At 40.6% G+C, this 20,596-nt stretch overlaps 1 protein-coding gene across 6 annotated transcripts in view; it reads left to right on the top strand.

The window, feature by feature from the left end:
• The window catches only part of LOC137197069 (serine/threonine-protein kinase MARK1-like), a 31,701-nt gene that overhangs the window by 8,933 nt on the left and 2,172 nt on the right, over positions 1-20,596 (top strand). The window contains exons 4-17 of one of the 6 annotated variants that reach the window (XM_067610174.1): positions 8,758-8,806; positions 9,448-9,513; positions 9,899-9,969; positions 13,409-13,465; positions 13,974-14,210; positions 15,928-16,047; positions 16,756-16,855; positions 16,992-17,104; positions 17,195-17,396; positions 18,114-18,295; positions 18,508-18,602; positions 18,766-18,906; positions 19,049-19,300; positions 20,272-20,298. In XM_067610174.1, the coding sequence (XP_067466275.1) occupies positions 8,758-8,806; positions 9,448-9,513; positions 9,899-9,969; positions 13,409-13,465; positions 13,974-14,210; positions 15,928-16,047; positions 16,756-16,855; positions 16,992-17,104; positions 17,195-17,396; positions 18,114-18,295; positions 18,508-18,602; positions 18,766-18,906; positions 19,049-19,300; positions 20,272-20,298 (1,712 nt within the window). The remainder of the gene's footprint in view (positions 1-8,757; positions 8,807-9,447; positions 9,514-9,898; positions 9,970-13,408; positions 13,466-13,973; positions 14,211-15,927; positions 16,048-16,755; positions 16,856-16,991; positions 17,105-17,194; positions 17,397-18,113; positions 18,296-18,507; positions 18,603-18,765; positions 18,907-19,048; positions 19,301-20,271; positions 20,299-20,596) is intronic. The other 5 variants (XM_067610175.1, XM_067610177.1, XM_067610178.1 and 2 more) reach the window with 5 other exon arrangements.

The raw sequence follows: 20,596 nt of genomic DNA on the forward strand, positions 1-20,596 counted from the left end.
AAACCAACACACGCACACACGCACATTCAAACACACACAATCCTCATAGCAGATTAGACCATGTGGAAGGAAAGCAGGCGCTGCTACAGTGTGAGCCAGCATCACCTACTTTGTGTTTTATATCTAAAAATATTGCAGCTGACTGACATGAATTATTTTCATGGTCATGACATAATCGTAGCATTGCTACTCTTTTTAATTTTAGTGTTTTGTAAAAGATGAGCAAATTGCTAAGCAACGCCGTGGTGACTCATTATAATAATGGACCATTATAACCACCACACCTACATAAACGGCAGTTGATGTCTTGATGGATCTCTGGGCCTCTATCTCGCTTTGACTCATCAGGGTTAGAAAATATTTGCAGCTGCAAGCACCTTAATGACTAAATAATAACAACAATTAGCTTCCCAAAACGTCTGCCATCTCATATAGGTCTGAATGAGTTTTACTGGCGGAGGCTAATCAGCGGGGTTTGATTAACTGTATTGGGCTACTATGAGACCAAATTTGTCTCTTGGCTGAAATCCTGCTTGCAGATGAAATCCTGCTTGCAGATCTGTAACACAAGAACAATTTTTAGCCTATGAGGGCATTTCTAGCATGATTCTGTTCCTGGCATTGTTCTCCACGAGCAAAGCACATCTGTAATTGACTTGGATCTTAATGGGATCCGACTGCAATTCTTCAGCCAATCAGCGCAAAAGACGCTGCGAGAATTTCAAGATCTCACTTCCACACTCATCTAATTTGACTGAGATTTATTTTCATTGTGTGAGCTCTTTTGTTAAACAGCCCATTATGTGGTTTCTAATCTGTGCACACACAGCGGGGTGATGAACATTTAAAGGCTAATGTGTGTGTGGCTTTTAGATTAGAATATAAACTGGCAGTGACTTCAACGATTTTGGTGTTGTCTAGGTCATGAGTGGTTACATGCCCGATGGGTCATGCTGTCCGCTGCCTGGTGATAAACGTACAGTAGCAGGGCAGACATATCATGTGAGACTGCAGGCCAATCAGGTCTTTCTGATTAATTATTCAGTGGGCCTTTCACATATTGTCTGCAGTAGATCCGAGAGGGTCAATATCTAGAAGTCTTATGGCGTTTTATGGGGGAATAGCTATTATTTGTGTAAAAGCATGTACATGCACATTGGCATTGTTGGGTGTATGTGTGCTCATTTGTTATATTTAATGTGTTTATGTATCTGTGTCTGAGTGCAGAGATGTATTTGTATGCCTGTGTGGGAGACTTAATGCATGATGTAGCTGTATATTTTAATGTCTTGTGCTCACTCCTATAGATTGCTGTAATGGTATACAGAGGTGCCATCTGCAATGCAGAAGCTTCTCTTATAATGCAGCAGTCGTCTCCCGGATTGAATCGATTGTCTCATTGACTCAGTGTCCTATGCCATTCTTGTAAAAGCTCCACTATGGCAGCATTAAAGGGAACATCCACCTTAAAGAATATAGCTGGTGATATTCTATATTTTTATTAATGTCAATAAATATCACATGCAGAGCTAAACCAACAATGAATTAATGGTACTTACAGGTATTGTGTGTGTATCCAAAACCTGATTGATCTTATTCGTCTGTGCCGAAGACCTCTGTTGTTGTCCAAAAACTACTTAAAACATGTCAGTCAGCCACATCATTGCACTGGGTGACATTTTCCTTCATTACAAAGAGTTTGGGCATTATAGTTTGTTTAGAAACAGCTCTAAAGTCTAATAACAGTGATCACCTTTTGAGTCTCCGGAGAGTAGTTCCGTGGAACGCAGAGGCCACTGTACATGCACTGGAATATAGTTCATAATGTATAGACTTTATATTTATTTTTATATTTACTTTATATTTTTATATTTTCCATGTTTTTTCAACTTGTATGAAGTTAGCAGTAGAAAATGAAGTGCTCTGTACCTGGTTGTGGAAATGTCTGGACCACACGATTATATGCACAACAGAAATTCCACTTTTTACCTTTTGAATCCTGTGTTCTGCTGGAGGCAATAAGGAATCCAAGTTTTGGCACCCAAGTTACATCAGTGCTTACAACCACTGTTGCCCTCAGAGTCTGATCCAGACATTGCAAATTTCTCAAAGAACTTTAGTATAAAGTCAAGACGGTGTGAAATGTAGCACAACAAGCTAGCGAAGTTCTGTAAACAGAATCGCATTCCCAGGCATGTGCAGTGGCATCTGCCTTACACAGAACTACTATCTGGAGACCAAAACCGTGATCATGTTATTAGTCTGTTTCTAAATTAATTAACGTGACCATAATCTTTGTGGTGAAGAAACATGTCACCCAGCGAAGCAGTGTGCCTCATTGACATGTTTTTAATAGAGTTTGGACAACGATGGAGGTCTACAGCACAGAGGAATGAGATATATCAGGCTGATTGTAAGTAGGATTGGCTCATTGTGGGATTGGCTGTGCACATGAGATTTGTTGACCATAAGAAAATATAGAAAATTGCCAGCCATATCCTTTAATACAGTTCTCAACATTGGACTGGCCAAGTAATATCTGGGAAAAATGAAGTCTGGGCTAGAAACAAAAACATAAACATTGTCATTCTTTGGTTGCCATTCCTGGTCCTTAGGGATTATAGTGCTGCTGGTTTTCTATCACACCAGCCAGTTAATTGAAGATAAAAGCAATGATTATCAGATTGGATGGTTAGAATTGAAACATTTAATTAAAACAAGTTCAGGGTCCAGAGAGCAATAATTGAAAACCATCACTCTGATATAAACAAACAGATCTATAGAAGTAGTGTGGATCATTTTATCCTTCAATGAACTTCGTTGCGGAATATCTAAAATCATAAAAAAATGAAATCTTCTCTTGCAGTTGGAGGTTCCCACTGGGTACTGTCTACATCTTCGGTCTTCAGTGACGTCAGCATATCTTGCTGACATCAGTTATTTCATTATTTTTGCTTCAGTTGCTCGTTTTGTTGGAGGCCCTCTTCATTTTTTTTTAGAAGTCTAGACTGAATCTGACTACATTCCCAGAGGGTGTCTGGGCTGCTCTGCTTGCTCTGTTCCCATCATGACTCTCACCATGGGAAAGCAGCGAGAAAATTTAACGATGAATGGATTTTAAATTCAAGAAGACATACACAAATTCTGCTTTAGAATGGATTTTCTCCTCTTAACATCTATGGCATTGTAGTCATTCTGCACTGGACAGTACATTGATCATACCACAGTGCACATTTTCATGGTTAAACATGGCATTCTGTATAGCTGAGCAGGCTATTTTTAGAGGCGGAGACGGGTATAATTATTGATTTAGTGACTCAGGCATCTTTACATGCTTGAAGAGCAGAGGTTGGAGCATTCTTTGGTGCTTCTGGAAATCTGGTGTCTAAGCTGACCTTGCTCTGCATCAAAGTTGATTAGACATTTTGCACTAAGGTTAAACCAGGAGAAGAATTGCACCATGCAAACAATAGTACTAGTTTTTTGTTTGTGATCTTGTTTGTCAGTGTGGGTGAGCGAGGCTTGAGAGGTCTGATTTGGCCGCATCACTGCTCCACTGTTAACGGCTCTTTCATGTTAGCCTGTCAAAATGCCACTGATCTCTCTTTTTATGGTCCCAGAGGAGCCCGGCTGTGGGCACACCATCTGGCACTGTAGGCACAGCCAGCGCTCTGGCAGATCCTATACAACCACACACACACAAGTCTGCATGAAACATACTGACATGCACAGGAGGAGATCCTTTGCTTTATGCAGAAGGCTCTAGCCGGCAGAACTTCTGTTCTTTTCAGAGTTTCAGTCACGGTTTTGACAACATTTCACACATGTTCATGCATACTCGTACTCATAATTTCACTCACATACACATGCAAACATAGGCATCGTCTCACTCATTTCCCAGTAGGATTTAGTTGAGGTTCACATTGCAGAGATGAAAATTTGATTTTATCACTGACTTTGTTGAGCTTATCTTTGTCAGTGTAGTGTTTCCCTGCATGTGTTCGATTTAAAAGATGCTTGTAGAGCCCAGAATGAGTCATGAGGTTAGAATGAAGCTCTGGTCTGTTCCTTTATGGCCCATTGGCGTTCTCTGGCCGGGTGTGACTTTGTGGCGGTTTCACTCTAACAGGAAATGAGGTCAGCTGAGCTTCTAAAGCACCTCCTCAGATCCGCCACAGGAAATGCATCACATGTCATCTGTGGTCAGGGATGTTGACATTGTCATGGTTTTTAGGCATTTTATCCCCAAAATAGGCCTTGCCGTTAATCCCCTCTTTCACTGAGCAAACACTGCTCTCATCCCACCATCCCACCGCACTCTGTCCCTTTCTAATCTGTAAATAACAATCGTTTCTTTTCATTACTTCAGCTCAGTGAGGATGATAACAGCGATGAACTACGAAAGGTTACATGATCGACTAGTCAGACATGCTAACGTAGGTATGCTGTTTCACACAAATAAAGCTTGTGCTGTTCAGTATGTTAAAATGCAAGTCACATTCAGAAAAAACATTTGCCTTGTGTGGCACAAAACAGAGTGAAGAAAGTCAATGAAGCGATAAAAACACTGAGCTTCTCCAAAATTTCTCGAAAAAAAAAAAATGCTAACCTTCAGTCTTCATGTCTTTTATCTGAGTGTGATGGTGTGATTTTTTTCTAGTTTTTAAGTCAGTCAGGAAACATTCAGAACAACACACTTGGACTCTATTTATGTATTTTCTGCCAGTTGCAAAAAGCCCACCATGGGGTCAAGCTCTGTTAATGGCTGTTGTTTATGTCTGTCTTGCGCCTGCCACTCTGCATTAGCCAATGAAATGCTGTGGAGCCCATGGGCGAACAGAGCTTTGATCTTGTTCAGATGAGTGGAATGTGATTGGACAGACGGCACTGTTGTCTGAGGTGAATCATAAAATAAATCCAATGTCAAGGCTGCTAAGATATGCATTGATTTACGTGTGGATATGTTTTCAGTGCTGTCATGGCTTTGATTGTTTAAATGGTCTTTTTGGTCAAAGTCAAGTCTATTGCTGCCTAATGAATAAGAAGTGGCATATCTTTGCAGAAGCAGAGGGAGACAGGGACAGAGAGATGTGCCTTTTCTTGTTGGGGTTATTTTCAGTACCTCAGGAGTCGAGGACAGGACAGGAGAGTTTGTCTAAATGTCAGCGAGGCTTTCAATCCATCTGTCTGCCCTTGTGTTTGTCTTTCTGTCTCTTGCTGTCTTTCTTTGACAAACAAAGCAGTGGTTACTTACTGATGTATGGTTTTGAAATACTATCTGTGCACATGAAAACATGCACGCACACTCTCATTAGAGGGATGAGAGCTTCCAGGCTACTCATCTTATCAATAATCTCCATGTTGAATGAGCAGCTGTGCTGCTGTGACTGAAATAGTCCAGCCAGTTCCTGTAAGTGTTCCCAGTCTGATATCTGCTGTTCTGCTCCTTCTGCATGGGGACTCTGCTGTAATTAAGGCTAGTTTGGGAGTCTGGGCGCCCCTGGGTGGCTGGAAGTAGGTCACTGGCACAGACTACTGAGATTCAGGCGCATTGGAAACGGTGTGTTTTCATGTGTGTGTGATACACATTTTGTTTTTGCAGCTTTTTTTGTAATCATTTTCTTTAATCACTGTCTCAATTCATCAACCGCATCAAGCGTTTTTAATCACTTTAGTTTGGAAAAGGTCATTTAGCCTCACAGGAAGTTCGGCCCAAATATTCAGTACATGCTCACCTTGTCCAGAACAACCTTATAACCTGCATTATGCCAAGCTGTGACTCCCCTTCGTGCCTGTAGATATTATTGGTTTTAATACTAGACTGGATCAAAGATCCCAAACTCATTATCTCTTGTCAGCCTCCATGGTGGCAACATCCCTATTGAGCTTGTATTGACAGGCACTGTGTTTGTTGTCGTCGTTTTCCACAGCCCTTCTCAGATTTGTTCTAATTTTTGTTTCCAAGTGGCTGCACGCGTGCTTCCCATGTGAGGGGCTTTAGGGCAATGACGCAAATGAGAGAGAGAGAGAGAGAGAGGGAAAGAGAGAGAGTGAGGCAGAGATAGAGATCAAGATAAAACACTGACTGTTTACTCCATCACTCATTCAGAATAATGAAGAATTTCTGCCCTGAACGATGCGTCACATGTTAAAGCATAGGAGGATGCATATCTGAGGCTGTGACCTATGTGTTTATTTTTGTATACTGCAGGACATCTTCTGGTTATTATGTCAGTGTGTTTCCACTCTAATTGACTTGTTACCATGGGGGAACCTCTCAGGCCAACATAGCAGCTGATGAATATGGAGCAGGGTTCGCCACACAGGAGAAGTTCGCTATTCTGAGTCTCTAAGGAACTGTGGACAAAAACATGGTCCCACAACAAAATTAAACTCTGAAAGCTGCATTAGCACATATTCCTTTAAAATGTTTCATTTTGAAAGTCAAACTGATAGCTATCGTTATCATATCATCACTATTCATAGAGTACGTTGTTAAGTACTCTATGAATTCCCTTTCATGAAAAGTTGCAGTGTTGTAGCAGCATAAGAATTACAAAACAAAGGCAGATAATAAATAAGTAGTAAAGATAAAGATAGCTAAAACCTTAACTAGAAACTGAACTTAAGTTAAAAACAAGGACCATACTCTTAATCTATATATATACAATGATAGTGCCTGATCATGGTTGTGCAGCATATTATGTTGTCGCAGTTTAAGTATTAAACTATTAAAATAGTTCAACTGCAAAGGGGAATCAGCAGTTATGCACCTCTATTAGACATTTTATTAATACTATGACATATCCTGACTTTTCCTGTGCACTCATCAGGTTAGTTGCATTTACATTGTCCTGAATTTGAATTATGACATTATTCTATATTTTTCTTGTCAACAAGTCCCATGAAAAGACCAAAAGTAACAATGTGTTCCCTGTCTGTGGCACTCAACCACAAGCCCATTGTTTCCTTATAACGTCAGGCTTAAAACGTTAAAAACAAGTCACAAATATGTAAATATGTAGTTTCTAAAAGGCCATGTAATTTCCTGACACAGCTGGGCACTGTAGTTTTTAGCAAATGTTACTCAAATAGGAGTAAATTGTGCATTTGTTGGGGACTATCTGCAGCTGCGAATTAATACGCATTTGGTGCGCTATTGAGTATTTACAGCTGCAGGACTGTGTACTGCATGCGGCATTGACTTCAAATAAACTACAGTGCCCACGATCATTGTAATATAGGAACATCAAGGAACAACAATTGATATTTTTGGACAACAATGGAGCTCTATGGCTCATAGGAATACGCTATATCAGGGTTAGCAACACAGGCAGTTCATGATAGGAGGATAAATACATTGTTTTCTTTCTTTCTTTTCCTTTTATGGAATTTGTTGAAAATAAGAAATACATAGAATATCTCCAGCCTAATTTTTTAAGCCCTTTGTAGCAACTCTCTGTTTCTGTGTGTGTATATGTGTGTGTGTGTGTGTGTGTGTGTGTGTGTGTGTGTGCTTGGTCTAATGAGGTGAGAGGTGTCAGAAAGAGAGAAGCAGGCGAGCAAGTAGAGACAGAGAACTGAGAAGAGAATTAGAGGAGAGAGTACCTGCATGTTGTTGAACCAGACTGTAGCTGAGAGGTCCCACAGAGTCGGGCCTGCTCACACTGGTATAATGGCTGTGTTTGATGACCTAGAAACATAGACTACCCCAGCACTTATGTAAGACCTAAAAGGCCATTAGAAAAGTTGCACGCATATACTGATATACACACACGTGCATATGCATCACCACTGTCCATTCCCGTTCTTGATTTGACATGATAGATAATGACATGTTGAGTAACTGTCAATTTAAAATCGACAGGAGATGAAAGTATCACTCAGGAACCTTTTTGCTTAATCAAAGTGGTCAGCAAATTTCTAAATCTGTGTTCTGTCCCAGGTAGCAGGACAGTAGATGCTAAATCCCAGTCGAGTGAGTGTTGAAACTTAACACTCAGCACAGCGTCGGCGCAGCACGACTGGGAATCAGCAGTAATGTAAATGATTCAACAGCACCTCTAAGTGGCTGGAGGAGCTCGTCTGACATAAACAGTCATTGGCAAGATAGAGGAGACGGTTTTAAATGATTATAACCCTCTATGCTCTCCTATCTGCCTCTGCACTCAGCTGTAATACACAGTGCTTGGAGAAAGTAGACTGGCGAATTTTCCTTTTAGAGGTTTGTCCTAAGAATGGATAACAACTTTCCCCCTCTACAGTATCAATATAAATCTCATTAGATGTTTAAATTCTGCTTCTGTTTTTAAGACCTGCAGTACTAAAGCATCAATATGATTTTGCTGCTCTGTTTTTTTGCGTGTCCATGTTAAGATGATTATATGAGGCTGCAGATGCCGAACTGGCTGGAGGCCTTTGCACCGCTACCCGGCTGGCTCTGTGTGATGCTGCTGACTGGACTGCAGCGTTTTGGTGGAGTCGTAATTCTGCTCCTTATCTGTATAGGCAGGGTTTAGTGCAGGCTTGTCACTGTACCAGTCATATTGCTTTACCGTAGTACAGTAGCCCCATGATCCTCAGGTCCTCTCATGTTCCTGTGGAGTGTAATCCAGTTTCAGAGGAATACACACTTTTATTGCAGCTCATCTCCCTAATCAGTGTTTTATAACATTTTCTACCAGTGCTTTCCCAGGAGAGTTGACGCTCGTTTTGCGAGTTTTTGGATGCATTAAATGTTCTTCTGTGTCTCAACAGCTCTTCAGGGAAGTTCGAATAATGAAGATACTAAATCATCCAAATATAGGTAAGTTCAAAGAGGAATCTACAACAGCTTAATGACAGCCTAGTAATCATACTCTCATTTAAATCAAATTAGTATTACCTATTAAACCAACACCCAGCACCAATTAAAACCGGTATAACTTGAAAAATCAGAGATCACACTTAAATCTGAATTATTCCCTTTGTGTTATTTGTTCCCTTGTAATAAATGAGTTGTGATAAAAGCAATGGATAAACAGTATTTATAAATCTATTTGATATTTTTGAGCGGGTTCATCTGATTTCCTGTTCTCAAAGTAAGAATAACATCAAACTGAAGTTCCACAACTGAGTGATATCCTCCATAAAGCACTACTAGAAGCTAAGGTATGACCCAAGGATCTTTGAGGATCTTAACAGTAGCATTAGCTACAATCAAATGCTTTCTTAATAACTAGAAGTGATGGCAATTTACATTTATGGAAGATATTGCCTTCCTAAAGTATTTAGGGCTTCATTCAGACTCAGTTTTAATGCAGTGAGGGGACTCTAACCACACCAGTGAGCTCCATTGACTCTGGAACCTCCATTTGCCAAAACAATGTTTTTTAAGAAGCTAATTTATTTGATTCCTGTCTACTATTCTCTCCCTCACTCTACCCTTTTTTCCAATTTCTCCTGCAGTGAAATTGTTTGAGGTGATTGAGACCGAGAAGACACTTTATTTGGTGATGGAGTATGCCAGTGGTGGTGAGTGAAGCATTAATGCATATCCACTAAATGTGTGACATTTGCTTGATTTTGCAAGCGTATTCCTGCTTGTTATCTCCACACTACGGGTGCGAGAGCCATTTTATTATGCATGCACCCAGATAAAAACACTGACAGTACATAGTGCCATGAGGTCATGTAAGTTTAAGCTGCCTCTAATGTAATATTCATCACAGAAAACTCTTTACAAATCTGTAACTCGAGCTCAAATACTTGCAAAACATGCCGTTCGGTGGTTGTTTTTATCTAACAAACTCTCACATGAATGATTACATGATTATAGCAAACCTCGTTGTGATAAAATGAAGATCACATGATGACAATGTTCTGATTGATCATTGTATGTTTCGTCTATCTGCTCCAGGAGAGGTATTCGACTATTTGGTGGCTCATGGCAGAATGAAGGAGAAGGAGGCCAGGGCCAAGTTCAGACAGGTGAGTCATCGGCATCACAGCACTTGCACCTCTGTCGTCATTTCATTAGTGTTTTCAGAGGGAAGGCTGCATGCACCAAGATCAAGCTTCGTCACTGACTGCAGAGGAAAGATGAAGATAGCTTGGTCGAAGAGAACGGGGGGGTTGAGCACTACTTCCTTATAGATGCGGCTCTGACACCTAGTGGTTCCACAACGAGGCATCTACGGCAGTTCATGTTTTCACCTCTTTCATGCTTGCTTATGCTCTGACAATGAGCAGAATCAGAGTATTTGTCCTTCAATCCTCTAATTATTCAATATAGCTAAAGCAAGATCCTGATAATCCATCTTTCACGTCCACACTATCCATGTTTAAATCCCTCAGAGAGGGTCTTAGATGACTCAGATGAACTGTGTGTGAAACAGTGTGGGTGTCTGTGTGTGTCACAGTACACATAGCTCAGCACTCAGAAAGGTAAAAGTGTTGAAGCATGCGCGTGCCTGAGTGCACACAGGTGGGAGGCATACTGTGTTTTCTGTTTGATTGATATTGTAGCTATGTTGTTGAGATTTTCCTGTCAACTGTCATAGCAACAGCTCGCTGTGTGATACACAGAAAGCGCAAAATTGAATTGCATGCAGTTCGTAAACCTCAAATAAAGATTATAACAGCTCAGTTATTCACAAGCTGGAAAAGATATCATGCCCTTCTGTCCCGCTGTAAACCAATTTAATTTAAATTAATTATTTTTTGTATTTTTATTGACCATTAACAATCAAAATGAATGGTATTTTTCCATGTGATGCTAACTTATTAAGTACTAAGATAGCAAAGTTTTTTGACTTAAAGACATCAAGACTCTCCTTCACAGTGAATCTGAATCATTATTGACTTAGTTGCTTTTCTTACCTGTGAAAAAAATTGCCCATAATTTACATTTAATTTTGCTGATGAAAAAATCTTGCTAACCTGAGATAAACCAGGGTTGTAGCTTCACGCAATAATGAATACTATTTTTTCAAATTTTGTGGTTTGTGATGTTTGTGTGGATGTTTTCATACATCTTGTTTGCATGTTATCAGAGGTGAAATCTTCAGTCAGACATTGGGGGGGACCAAGTGGATATGGGTGTGGGTGGTGGGATGGAGGTGGAGGTGCACTAAGTTATTCACAATCATCATATTTTGGGTAGAAAATCAACCTAATAAACAATTCAGTTTGTTGAGGAGTTACAGTATTGAGATGGAGGCAACAATCTCAGAGACAGTTCTTCAACCTGGACAAATAAACCTAAAACATTTTGAATGGAGAGATACTACCAGAGGTATGGGAGAAAAAAGTGGCGAACTGACCCTTTAAATGGACCAGAACAAAAGAGGCCCAGGTTTATCTGAGCAGCTAAAAAGGTCATCTCTGCCAGTCTAGTCCCAGAACACAATTAAAACACTGAAAATCCATTTTGTGCATATTGATAAGCTTATCTTGGACTTTTAGCTACTTAAAATAAAAATGTCTCGACAGCTATGATGGAGCGCCAGATTCATCCAGAAGCGCTGCTTTATTCCAAATAATTTCACAGTATAAACCTGGCATTTGTGTGTAAAAGCTGACCTATCGGATGTATAGCAGAGCACAGAACATTAATTACAGTTATATCCTGACCGATACTGTGGTGTGTTAATGAAGATGCTGTGCCACGTGCGTAAATGTGCCCATTGCTCTCTCAATTTAAAGACACTTATTGTTTCAGCTGCTGCATGATGCTGCAGTATTGGATCAAGTCAAAGGAAAGAATCTGATGCACAGCCAGCTGTGGGCAACAAACAGAACATCAGTACTCCCACTAATGTTTCTGCAAAATCCTGGATTATATTTACAGACACCTGAATGACATTATTGTTAAGATTCAGACATTAATGTAACCTGTTTCAGACCTGCCTGAATCACATTAATAGCTGTGTTTTGACACACATTTCAAGTTATTTAATAAATACAAAATACTTGAGAGAAGTAAAAGCAAAATGTATAAAAGTTGATTTGCGTTCTAAAGAAGTATGTGTGCACACCTCTGCTAACTGTAGCCTCGCAAATTGTGGTGTTTGCACTTTCTGCAATTTTCATTATGGACCAATCTCTGTGCTGAAATGTGGAAAAAAGCATGAAACCACTGCAGAAAGTGCTCCGTTAACTGTAATAAGCAACTTTACTGCCTATAATACATCCTTGGCCTGTATGCATCTTGTTATGTGCAGCACCATAATTTCATCCTCCCTCCGACGCTCCACATTAAGTTCCACTCTGTTACATTAAAATACCAGTTTTGAGGACCAGGCTTAAAACATTTGGGGCTGAAGAAGCCCTCGGGACCTACAGAATGGACCCAAAGCCTTGGCACGCATACTCGCACACTGTGCTTACAGCTGTTGTGTTTGCTGTTGCTGGATGACATCAGAATCAGAATCAGCTTTACTGCCAAGTAGGTAATCAGATTACATACAAGGAATTCGATTTGGTGTTGTTATAGTGTGTAGCGGTCAAAAATATACAGACAAAAATATACACAAAAATAAGAGGTTCCAAATAATATAAAAAATAATTTACAATAGAAGAAAATGTAAGATATAAAAAAAATGAAATAGAAAACAAAAATATAAAATATATTCTGGTGAGAGGAGCAGCTATAGATTTTATAGAAATTTAAATATTAAATAGAGGAGAGTGGGATGAATGCACAGGGTATTGACCAGGAGTAAACAGTGTATGCAGTATGCATAATTTATAATAAGTTATACAGTTGCGTTAATGTAATGCGTCGTGTAGGATCAAGGCATGTACAGCTGGGAGAGCTGGCAGCAGGGTCGGATAATGGTTTTAAAGGTGGAGCTGAAGTCCACAAACAGGATCCTGGTGTAGGTTCCTGCAGTGTCCAGATGCTGGAGGATGAAGTGAAGGGCCATGTTTACAGCATCATCCACAGACCTGTTGGCTCTGTAAACAAACTGCAGGGGGTCTAGGGGAGTGGGTCCGTGATTGATTTAAGGTGGGACAGTACAGGGTGCTCAAAAGACTTAATGACCCCAGACTTCAGGGCGACTCAAACAAGATGCAGGAGGTTTTCTGTGAATGATACACATCCAGTGTGTTTTGGAGTTGGTTTAACTCTGAATATTGAGGGGAACAAATTAGCTTTCTTTCAGCTTTTGGGGGACTCTGATGTCATGACAATTACAAATATTGGGGGGGACAAATTGCCATGTTTCATATATTGGGGGGAAATGACCCCCCGTCCCCCACAGCAATTACACGCATGCATGTTATGCATCGTTTGTACAACTATACATCTGTCTATTCTCTTCTCTGTAATACACCTTGTAACTACTGATTTGAAAAGGGCCTATACTCTTACCCAACACACCTGTTTTTAATGTCCTACGACATTCGTGTGTTTGTATTCCAGATTGTGTCTGCCGTGCAGTATTGTCACCAGAGGAGGATAGTACACAGGGATCTAAAGGTGAGGACCCACATTTTCTCTATAAAGCCCCATTCAGATGAATAAACCTCCATAAATCCACTTAAAAGTCATAGAACTTGCCTGAGAATCATCACATTTGAAGTTTTCTTCAGTATCAAACTAATCCAGTGATAGTTGTCTGTATATCTATGGCTCCATTGCAAACAGGAACTGCTAATAGCAAATATGACATACTTTTAATGAATGGGAAAAGGAGAATACCATTACCTGTAGCTGACATTACAACAGCCCAAATCTTTAAGGGGTCTTGCTTTCCCGATGGTTTTATTTTTTTCTGTTGTATTGGTTAAATCACCCCAGCTGCCCTAGAGAAATAAATCCCGTCTGAATGGGGCTTTACTCTCTCTGATACCTTGATATTTGCTTTCTCGAGATTAGTATCCATGTCTTGCATCTTTAGAAAAACACACTCTGATCAATCATGTTTTGTCAGTGCCAACAACCTGTCAAACCACACCCTGATTCTCCCCATCTCTCCGCACTTCAGGCAGAGAACCTGTTGTTAGATGCAGATATGAACATCAAGATAGCCGATTTTGGCTTCAGCAACGAGTTCACTGTAGGCAGTAAGCTGGACACTTTCTGTGGCTCCCCACCATACGCTGCTCCAGAGCTCTTCCAAGGAAAAAAGTATGATGGACCAGAAGTGGATGTCTGGAGCCTTGGGGTCATCCTCTACACGCTGGTCAGCGGATCACTGCCCTTTGACGGACAGAACCTAAAGGTGTGTAGGTGTTACAGTTTTTTGATGTGTAATTGGCTATGTTAAAGTGCACAGAAAAATGTATTCATATAAAAAGTTGAGGTCTTACTCACGTTTTTTGCATTTAACTTTGATATTGTACTTTCTGATTAGCCATACTTTTACCATGAGTAAAGCAGTTTACACATGATTGTTACCTGTGACAAACACACACAAGCCTTGATATGCTTCAGACAGAGTGCTTATCAAATCAAACAGCATCTGCGACCCCTTTCAAATGGCAACGTTGGGCCTGACAATATAACTATCTAACTTTCTGAAAGAGAATTCAGTTGCATTTAGCTTTTGAGCACATTCACATTAATGGTGTAAAAATGTCAATGTTGATTAATGTGCATTTTACACAATAAATAAACAAATAAGACAATCCGACAATCATATCCATCCAAATAATGCAGTGATTTGTTCATTCTTCATACAACTATACTTTTTGTGTGTACAAACAAAGGCAACACCTTTAAGTTGAGACAAAAATGTGAGCTGTCTTCTCCATTTGTACAGTTAATGGCGTCTTTCCCTTCTCTATGTGGACAGGCTTTTTGGCCCCTCATTCAAGTGTGACCATTTGGAACAGATATTAAGGAACGAGAAGGGGAGGGGGTTCCCTTCTTGTTCCTTCAGTTAGATGTTTGAGCTTCACTGTGCAGAATGATGAATGTGCAGAGTTTGACACTATGAGGCTGTTTTCACATTCATCTGCTGAAAGTGGAAAGTTTTAAGGCTTGTACCTGTGAGCATGATTTGTGACATCACAACTAGTTTGGAGCCAATTGAGGACTAGTAAAGAACTTAGACAAGTGTGATGTGGAAACTTGAAGCCTCAAATACACAAACACTGAGAATCCACTTTTCAATGAAGGAGACATCTTGCATCCAGCAGTTTTAACTTATGAAATGGAAAATATTTGCATATTCGTAGATCTTGGATTTTTTTTTTTTGAATGAGAAGATGTAATTTTAAGGATTTTTAACAAGGTAACTGAGCATTTTTTGTGAAAGAAATGTGTCAGACTCAGTTAATATTCTAAGCAGATGATTTTTATATGTCCTGGAACATATCTGGAGGGGATCCTTAACATTATAATACGTATGACCTAATTAGTTCGAAGCATATTGAGACCTTTAATCTGTCCTCCAAATCAGAAGGGAAAATGAATGACTTCCTATATACTCCTAATAGTAAAAGTTATAATAATGCTTCTCAGAGACATTTTTAATCAATATGCATAATTCTGTTTGTGTCTAACTTTACATAGACGGCAAAGGGCAAAGTGAACGGACAGTGCAAAGGGAAGTTCTGCAGCCTGTTGTCTTAATTAGGTTTATCATACTGGAACTGGAGGATGAAACTAAACTGACTTTTCTGAGATTGGATGTTTACATGCATCAACTTGAAACAGGGTTACTTTAATTTGCAAATTAAGAGTAGAATTTCCTGTTTTTATCATTTGGAATGAGACATGGTGGTTTATCCACCCTGAATTAATTATGCAGCAGTTTTGAAATATTTCATGAAGCAGCAATTAATACAAGAAAAAGAGGAAATTCTACATTTGGTAAATTTTAATGAGTTTTCAAAGCTGCCTTGAGAGTGATCTTCCTTTGTTAAAGGAATATTTCACTTCTCACTTCTTATTTGATTTAATCTCTCTGTTTCTGTGTGTTGCTTGCTGTGTAGGAGCTGAGGGAGAGGGTCCTGCGGGGAAAGTATCGTATTCCTTTCTACATGTCCACAGACTGTGAAAACCTGCTGAAGAAATTACTTGTGCTCAACCCTGTCAAACGAGGCAGTTTGGAGGTACTACCAGAACCTGCATTGTTACATCTTCACAGTTATTTGCTCTCCATTCAGAAATGTTTTGCACAGCAGCCTGCTTTGCAATTATTACTGAAAGTAAGTGCTGCTGTCGTTAATTATGAACCTACAGAATGCTTCAATTTGCAGTCTGTCAGATGGAAATTTGGAAACAGTGTTCATCTGCAATCAAAGGGAGGCCTTACATAATTCTGTGATTGAAGAATAATGAAATAATAAGACAAAATGGAATTTGTTGAAGCATTTTAAGAAGTAAAACAGGATTTATTCGATAAAATCCTGCGTGCATTATACTTCACCTTATCAGGGATGGTTGTAGCTTGTTTATCCTTTGCAAACATTATGTAGTTGTCAATTCAATTCATACTCTTCTGTGCAGAGTCAATACCAACCCTGCACTCAGGACCAGGCTGAAATTCAATAGTAAAGATTTCTCCACCGATAATAACAATTGATTTCTATATTGTTCAGCCCTAGCTGAAATGGTGATCAGATATATTTCATAAATAAGTCATCCAGTTCTCATCTTTCTGTGTCGTCATTTGAAATGCACTTACATATCATATTATATCATTACGGATGTGCGTCATTATTAATTATCTGCAATTAAAAGATTAATGACTGAAATTACAGTTGATCTAATTGGACTGGACACACACACGAGTTCTAATTGTCTCATTTCTTTGTTAGCAAATCATGAAAGACCATTGGATGAATGTGGGTCACGAGGAGGAGGAGCTGAAGCCTTACATTGAGCCTGAGGCGGACTTCAGTGACTCATCCAGAATAGGTGTGTTTGAGTGTGTGTGTGTGTCTGTGTATATGTGTGTGTGTGTGTATGTGTGTGTGTGTGTGTGTATGTAGATGTCACTCTGTATGTCATGTTCAGGACTAACTGATTTATGTTGTCTTCTGTCTGCCCACAGAGCTCATGGTGACGATGGGCTTCCCTAAAGATGAGATCACAGAGTCTCTACATGGCCAGAAGTACGATGATGTCATGGCTACTTATCTACTGTTGGGCAGAAAAGCTCCAGAGGTCAGTTTCTTCATCTTACGTCATCTTAACATCATCACCAGTTGTAATATCATGTGACCGTATCCCTCCTCCTGTGTCTTTATATGTCAGTTCGAGGGGAGCGAGCCCCTGACTAACAGCATCCTGGGTCAACGACAGCGACCGACCAGCGACATCAACAACAGCTCCAGCATTTCTCCTGCCCATCCCAAGGTCACACGCAGCATCTCGGCCAATCAGAAGCAGCGCCGCTACAGTGATCATGGTGGGGATGATGATGGTGGTGGTGGTGGTGGTGTCGTAGAGAAGCCAAGTAAAGTAACCCCGTCCTTCCCTGCTCTGAGAGTGCTGCTGGCTGCGTGTTGTGTAGGGGGAAGTTGCTCTTAGTCACTGAGGATTTGCCCAATGAATAAATACCAGTATCCACCCAGATGATTTGCCTCTGAGCAAGGCACTAGAGCACTACCAGCTTCACTGGTGTTCTTATATTACAGGATAAAGCTGATAAAGCATCACATGTTATCTTTTCCCTATAGTTTTGACTGGAAAAAAGGGCATACATCAAACCTAGATTAACCGGTTTCTGTGCTTAATGTTTAATTTTCTGCTTAAACGTACAAGTGTGTGACTCAGCCTGAATACTGCACTGGTTGCGTAGCAGCTTCCTCCTATGTCATGTGGGGCCATTGTGTCTGGCGCCATCTGCTGGCTGGCTGCTTTCCTGCAGCTCCCTCAGGAACAGCACCTCAAAGCATGAGGAGTGAACAGCTTTGCTTTGTACCTGCTCACCTTGGCTTCTGTAGCTGTACAACATATTGAACAAAGTGTCTGTCGTTGCACAGTATAATTTGACAGATGGGATGAAATGTAAATTATGGCTTTGAGTGGCTTTGCTTGATGCTGTTGTAACAAAAACACTGGCCTTGTCTGTTTGTTTTTGTTAAAAACCTCCTGATATTTGAGTTGTAGAAATAAGGACATCATGAGTCAAACGTATGTAAATCTGTTCTCTTATGTTTGCCTCTCTTAGTGGGTCCGTCTGTGCCCCCGGCGGTATCGTACACGAAGCGCGGCCAGGCCTTAAGTGTGGAAAGTGACCACAGGGAGGAGTGGGACGGAGCGCGCCGGCTGGAGCTCAGCACTTCAAAAGGAGACGTCCCCGCCTCACCATTGGGAGTGCAGGAGAGAAAGAAAACTACAAGTGCTGTGGGGGTGAGGAAGTAGAGGACACGTTCATACACATGCATTCACATACACCACATACATATAAACAAAAAGTAGAGATAATAGCTTCATATTTTTGTGCCTCATTGTATTATCCTTTTTTTTTTCTTTTCAACCAAATTATTCAACTACTTATGTGATCATATTTCCCCAATATATGGTCAGGTTAAAATCATCTTTTCGGTGTCTCTCCTCACAAGCAGACCAATGGATCAATGACTCGCAGGAACACATATGTGTGTGAACGATCCTCCACTGACCGCTATTCAGCTATTCCCAACGGCAAAGACAGCAGGTAAAAACAAACACATTTATGCTCAATTAGAGACCTGTGACATCAAAGTCATTTCCTCTTTTAGCTTGTTGTGTAATCCCTGTAATACAGAACAAATAAGCAGGTTTGGTGAAATCTAATAGTCTATCCTTGTGTGCTAATATTCTCTGCCCTTGGGTCCCAGTTTAACCGAGGTGTCAGGGAGCACCCCTTCGACTGCAATAAGCTCTACACGACCTCGTCACACTAAGTCCATGTCATCGTCAGGACACCCTTCAAAGAGCACACTGCCCCCCATCGACGACAATACAGAGCTTAAAGCCAGGTGAGCAGCCTGATCATGCCAATGAATGATCACCATCAGCCACTAATGTGTATTTAAATGTAAAAGTCTGGTTGCAGCGAAGATGATGATGCTGACTCTTTTGACACATGTGCTAATCTCTCTGATAATGTTCGCGTTGCAGCTCCTCTCCGCGGGGTCCCTCCACCTCTCCGTCTGCACACAGTATTAGTACCCCGGAGAAGAACCGTTTCCCTCGTGGCACCACCAGTCGCAGCACCTTCCATGGGGCTCAGCTCAGAGACCGGCGCAGTGCCACCTACAACGGCCCCCCGGCCTCACCCACGCTGTCCCACGATACAGGGGCTCTCGCTCAGCAACGAAGGGGCACTTCCACTGGGATCATCAGCAAGATCACCTCCAAGTTTGTCCGCAGGTTAGTAAAAACGCCTGGCTGTATATATGATACACAAGGTTGTGCTTAATACTTTTTGCACCTTTAAGGTACTTGCAATCCTTTTGGCAGGCGATGTGAAATAAATGTTGAAGTTGCAAACATTTGCTTGAGATTCTGAACACCCTCAAAAACAACAAAAGTCAGTGTTCCACTTTATACTGCCTGTGTGACTTAAACACTGGTGCATATGAGACTGAAGGAATGGTTGTTCTTTTCTTTTTTATGTCTCTGCATTCAGTCTGAATGTTAGATGTTAGATGGTGAGATTAGTAACAGATACGGAAAGTCAGTTGAATCGAGTAGTAGCTCTGCTCAAATTAAGGAAATGCAAATTTAGACCTCTTTAAAAATGGATGACTGGTCTAACCAAACTAAGGGCTGTAATTTACATTTTGCTGTATTTCATCTGATTGTATGGTTAAAAAGAACTTACTTTATGTCTAATCTATCTTTTAGTATTGGACAAACTGAAAATAAAAAATAGTTAATGCAAGTAAATGCTACATTCTGAGTGGGATAGAGTAACTGTTGATGTCATATATTTCCAGTAACTGAGCAAAGCTGTACGCTGAGGTCATCTGTTTACCTTTAAAGTGCATTTAGAGACTTAAAAACAGATCTGTGGATAAAAATAACAAAATTTCCCCAAAACAAACGAAACTAAGAAGCAGGACTTCATGAACAAAACATGTTCAAACTAAACTTTTTCAGCAGTGAAAACAAAGCTAGCGTCACACACAGGCTTCCTGCCTCTTTAAAACAGATACTCTCTGATCTCTGATTCCCAAACCTTATCACTTATTCTGCATTCACTCTGTTACCCTTTGCTGTCAGTATGACAAGAAAGGATAAAGCCTCCTCATTCGCACAGTAGTCAGCTCCTTGTGTCACCTTCACGCTGGCCCATCCGGTAGAGGCTCACAGCTTTCTCTCCTTTTCTCCCCGCATAGAGCTCTGTCTTTCAGGTCGACCAGGAGGTAGGAGAATACAACGCTTGCTGCACCTGTAACCCCTGTCAAAAAAAACAAACTATGTGCCCACTGTGACCTTGGCCCATGTTTCCTTAACCCCTTACGTACTTGCCCACTACACCACATCCTTACCTACTGACTGACACCCTTGTTATGCCGTGTACGTCCTTCCCTTGTGTTCGCTGCCTCGAGAACAAACCTCACGGCTCATCGGCTTTTCCTGTACTAAGCCACGATTTCTGCTTCTCAAGCTGCTGGCTTCCCTCTCCTTACTCTCCCCCGTCTTCATGCTGAGCTTAAAAGA

This window comes from Thunnus thynnus, chromosome 14, assembly GCF_963924715.1.
Source record: "Thunnus thynnus chromosome 14, fThuThy2.1, whole genome shotgun sequence".
Taxonomy (NCBI): Eukaryota; Metazoa; Chordata; class Actinopteri; order Scombriformes; family Scombridae; genus Thunnus; species Thunnus thynnus.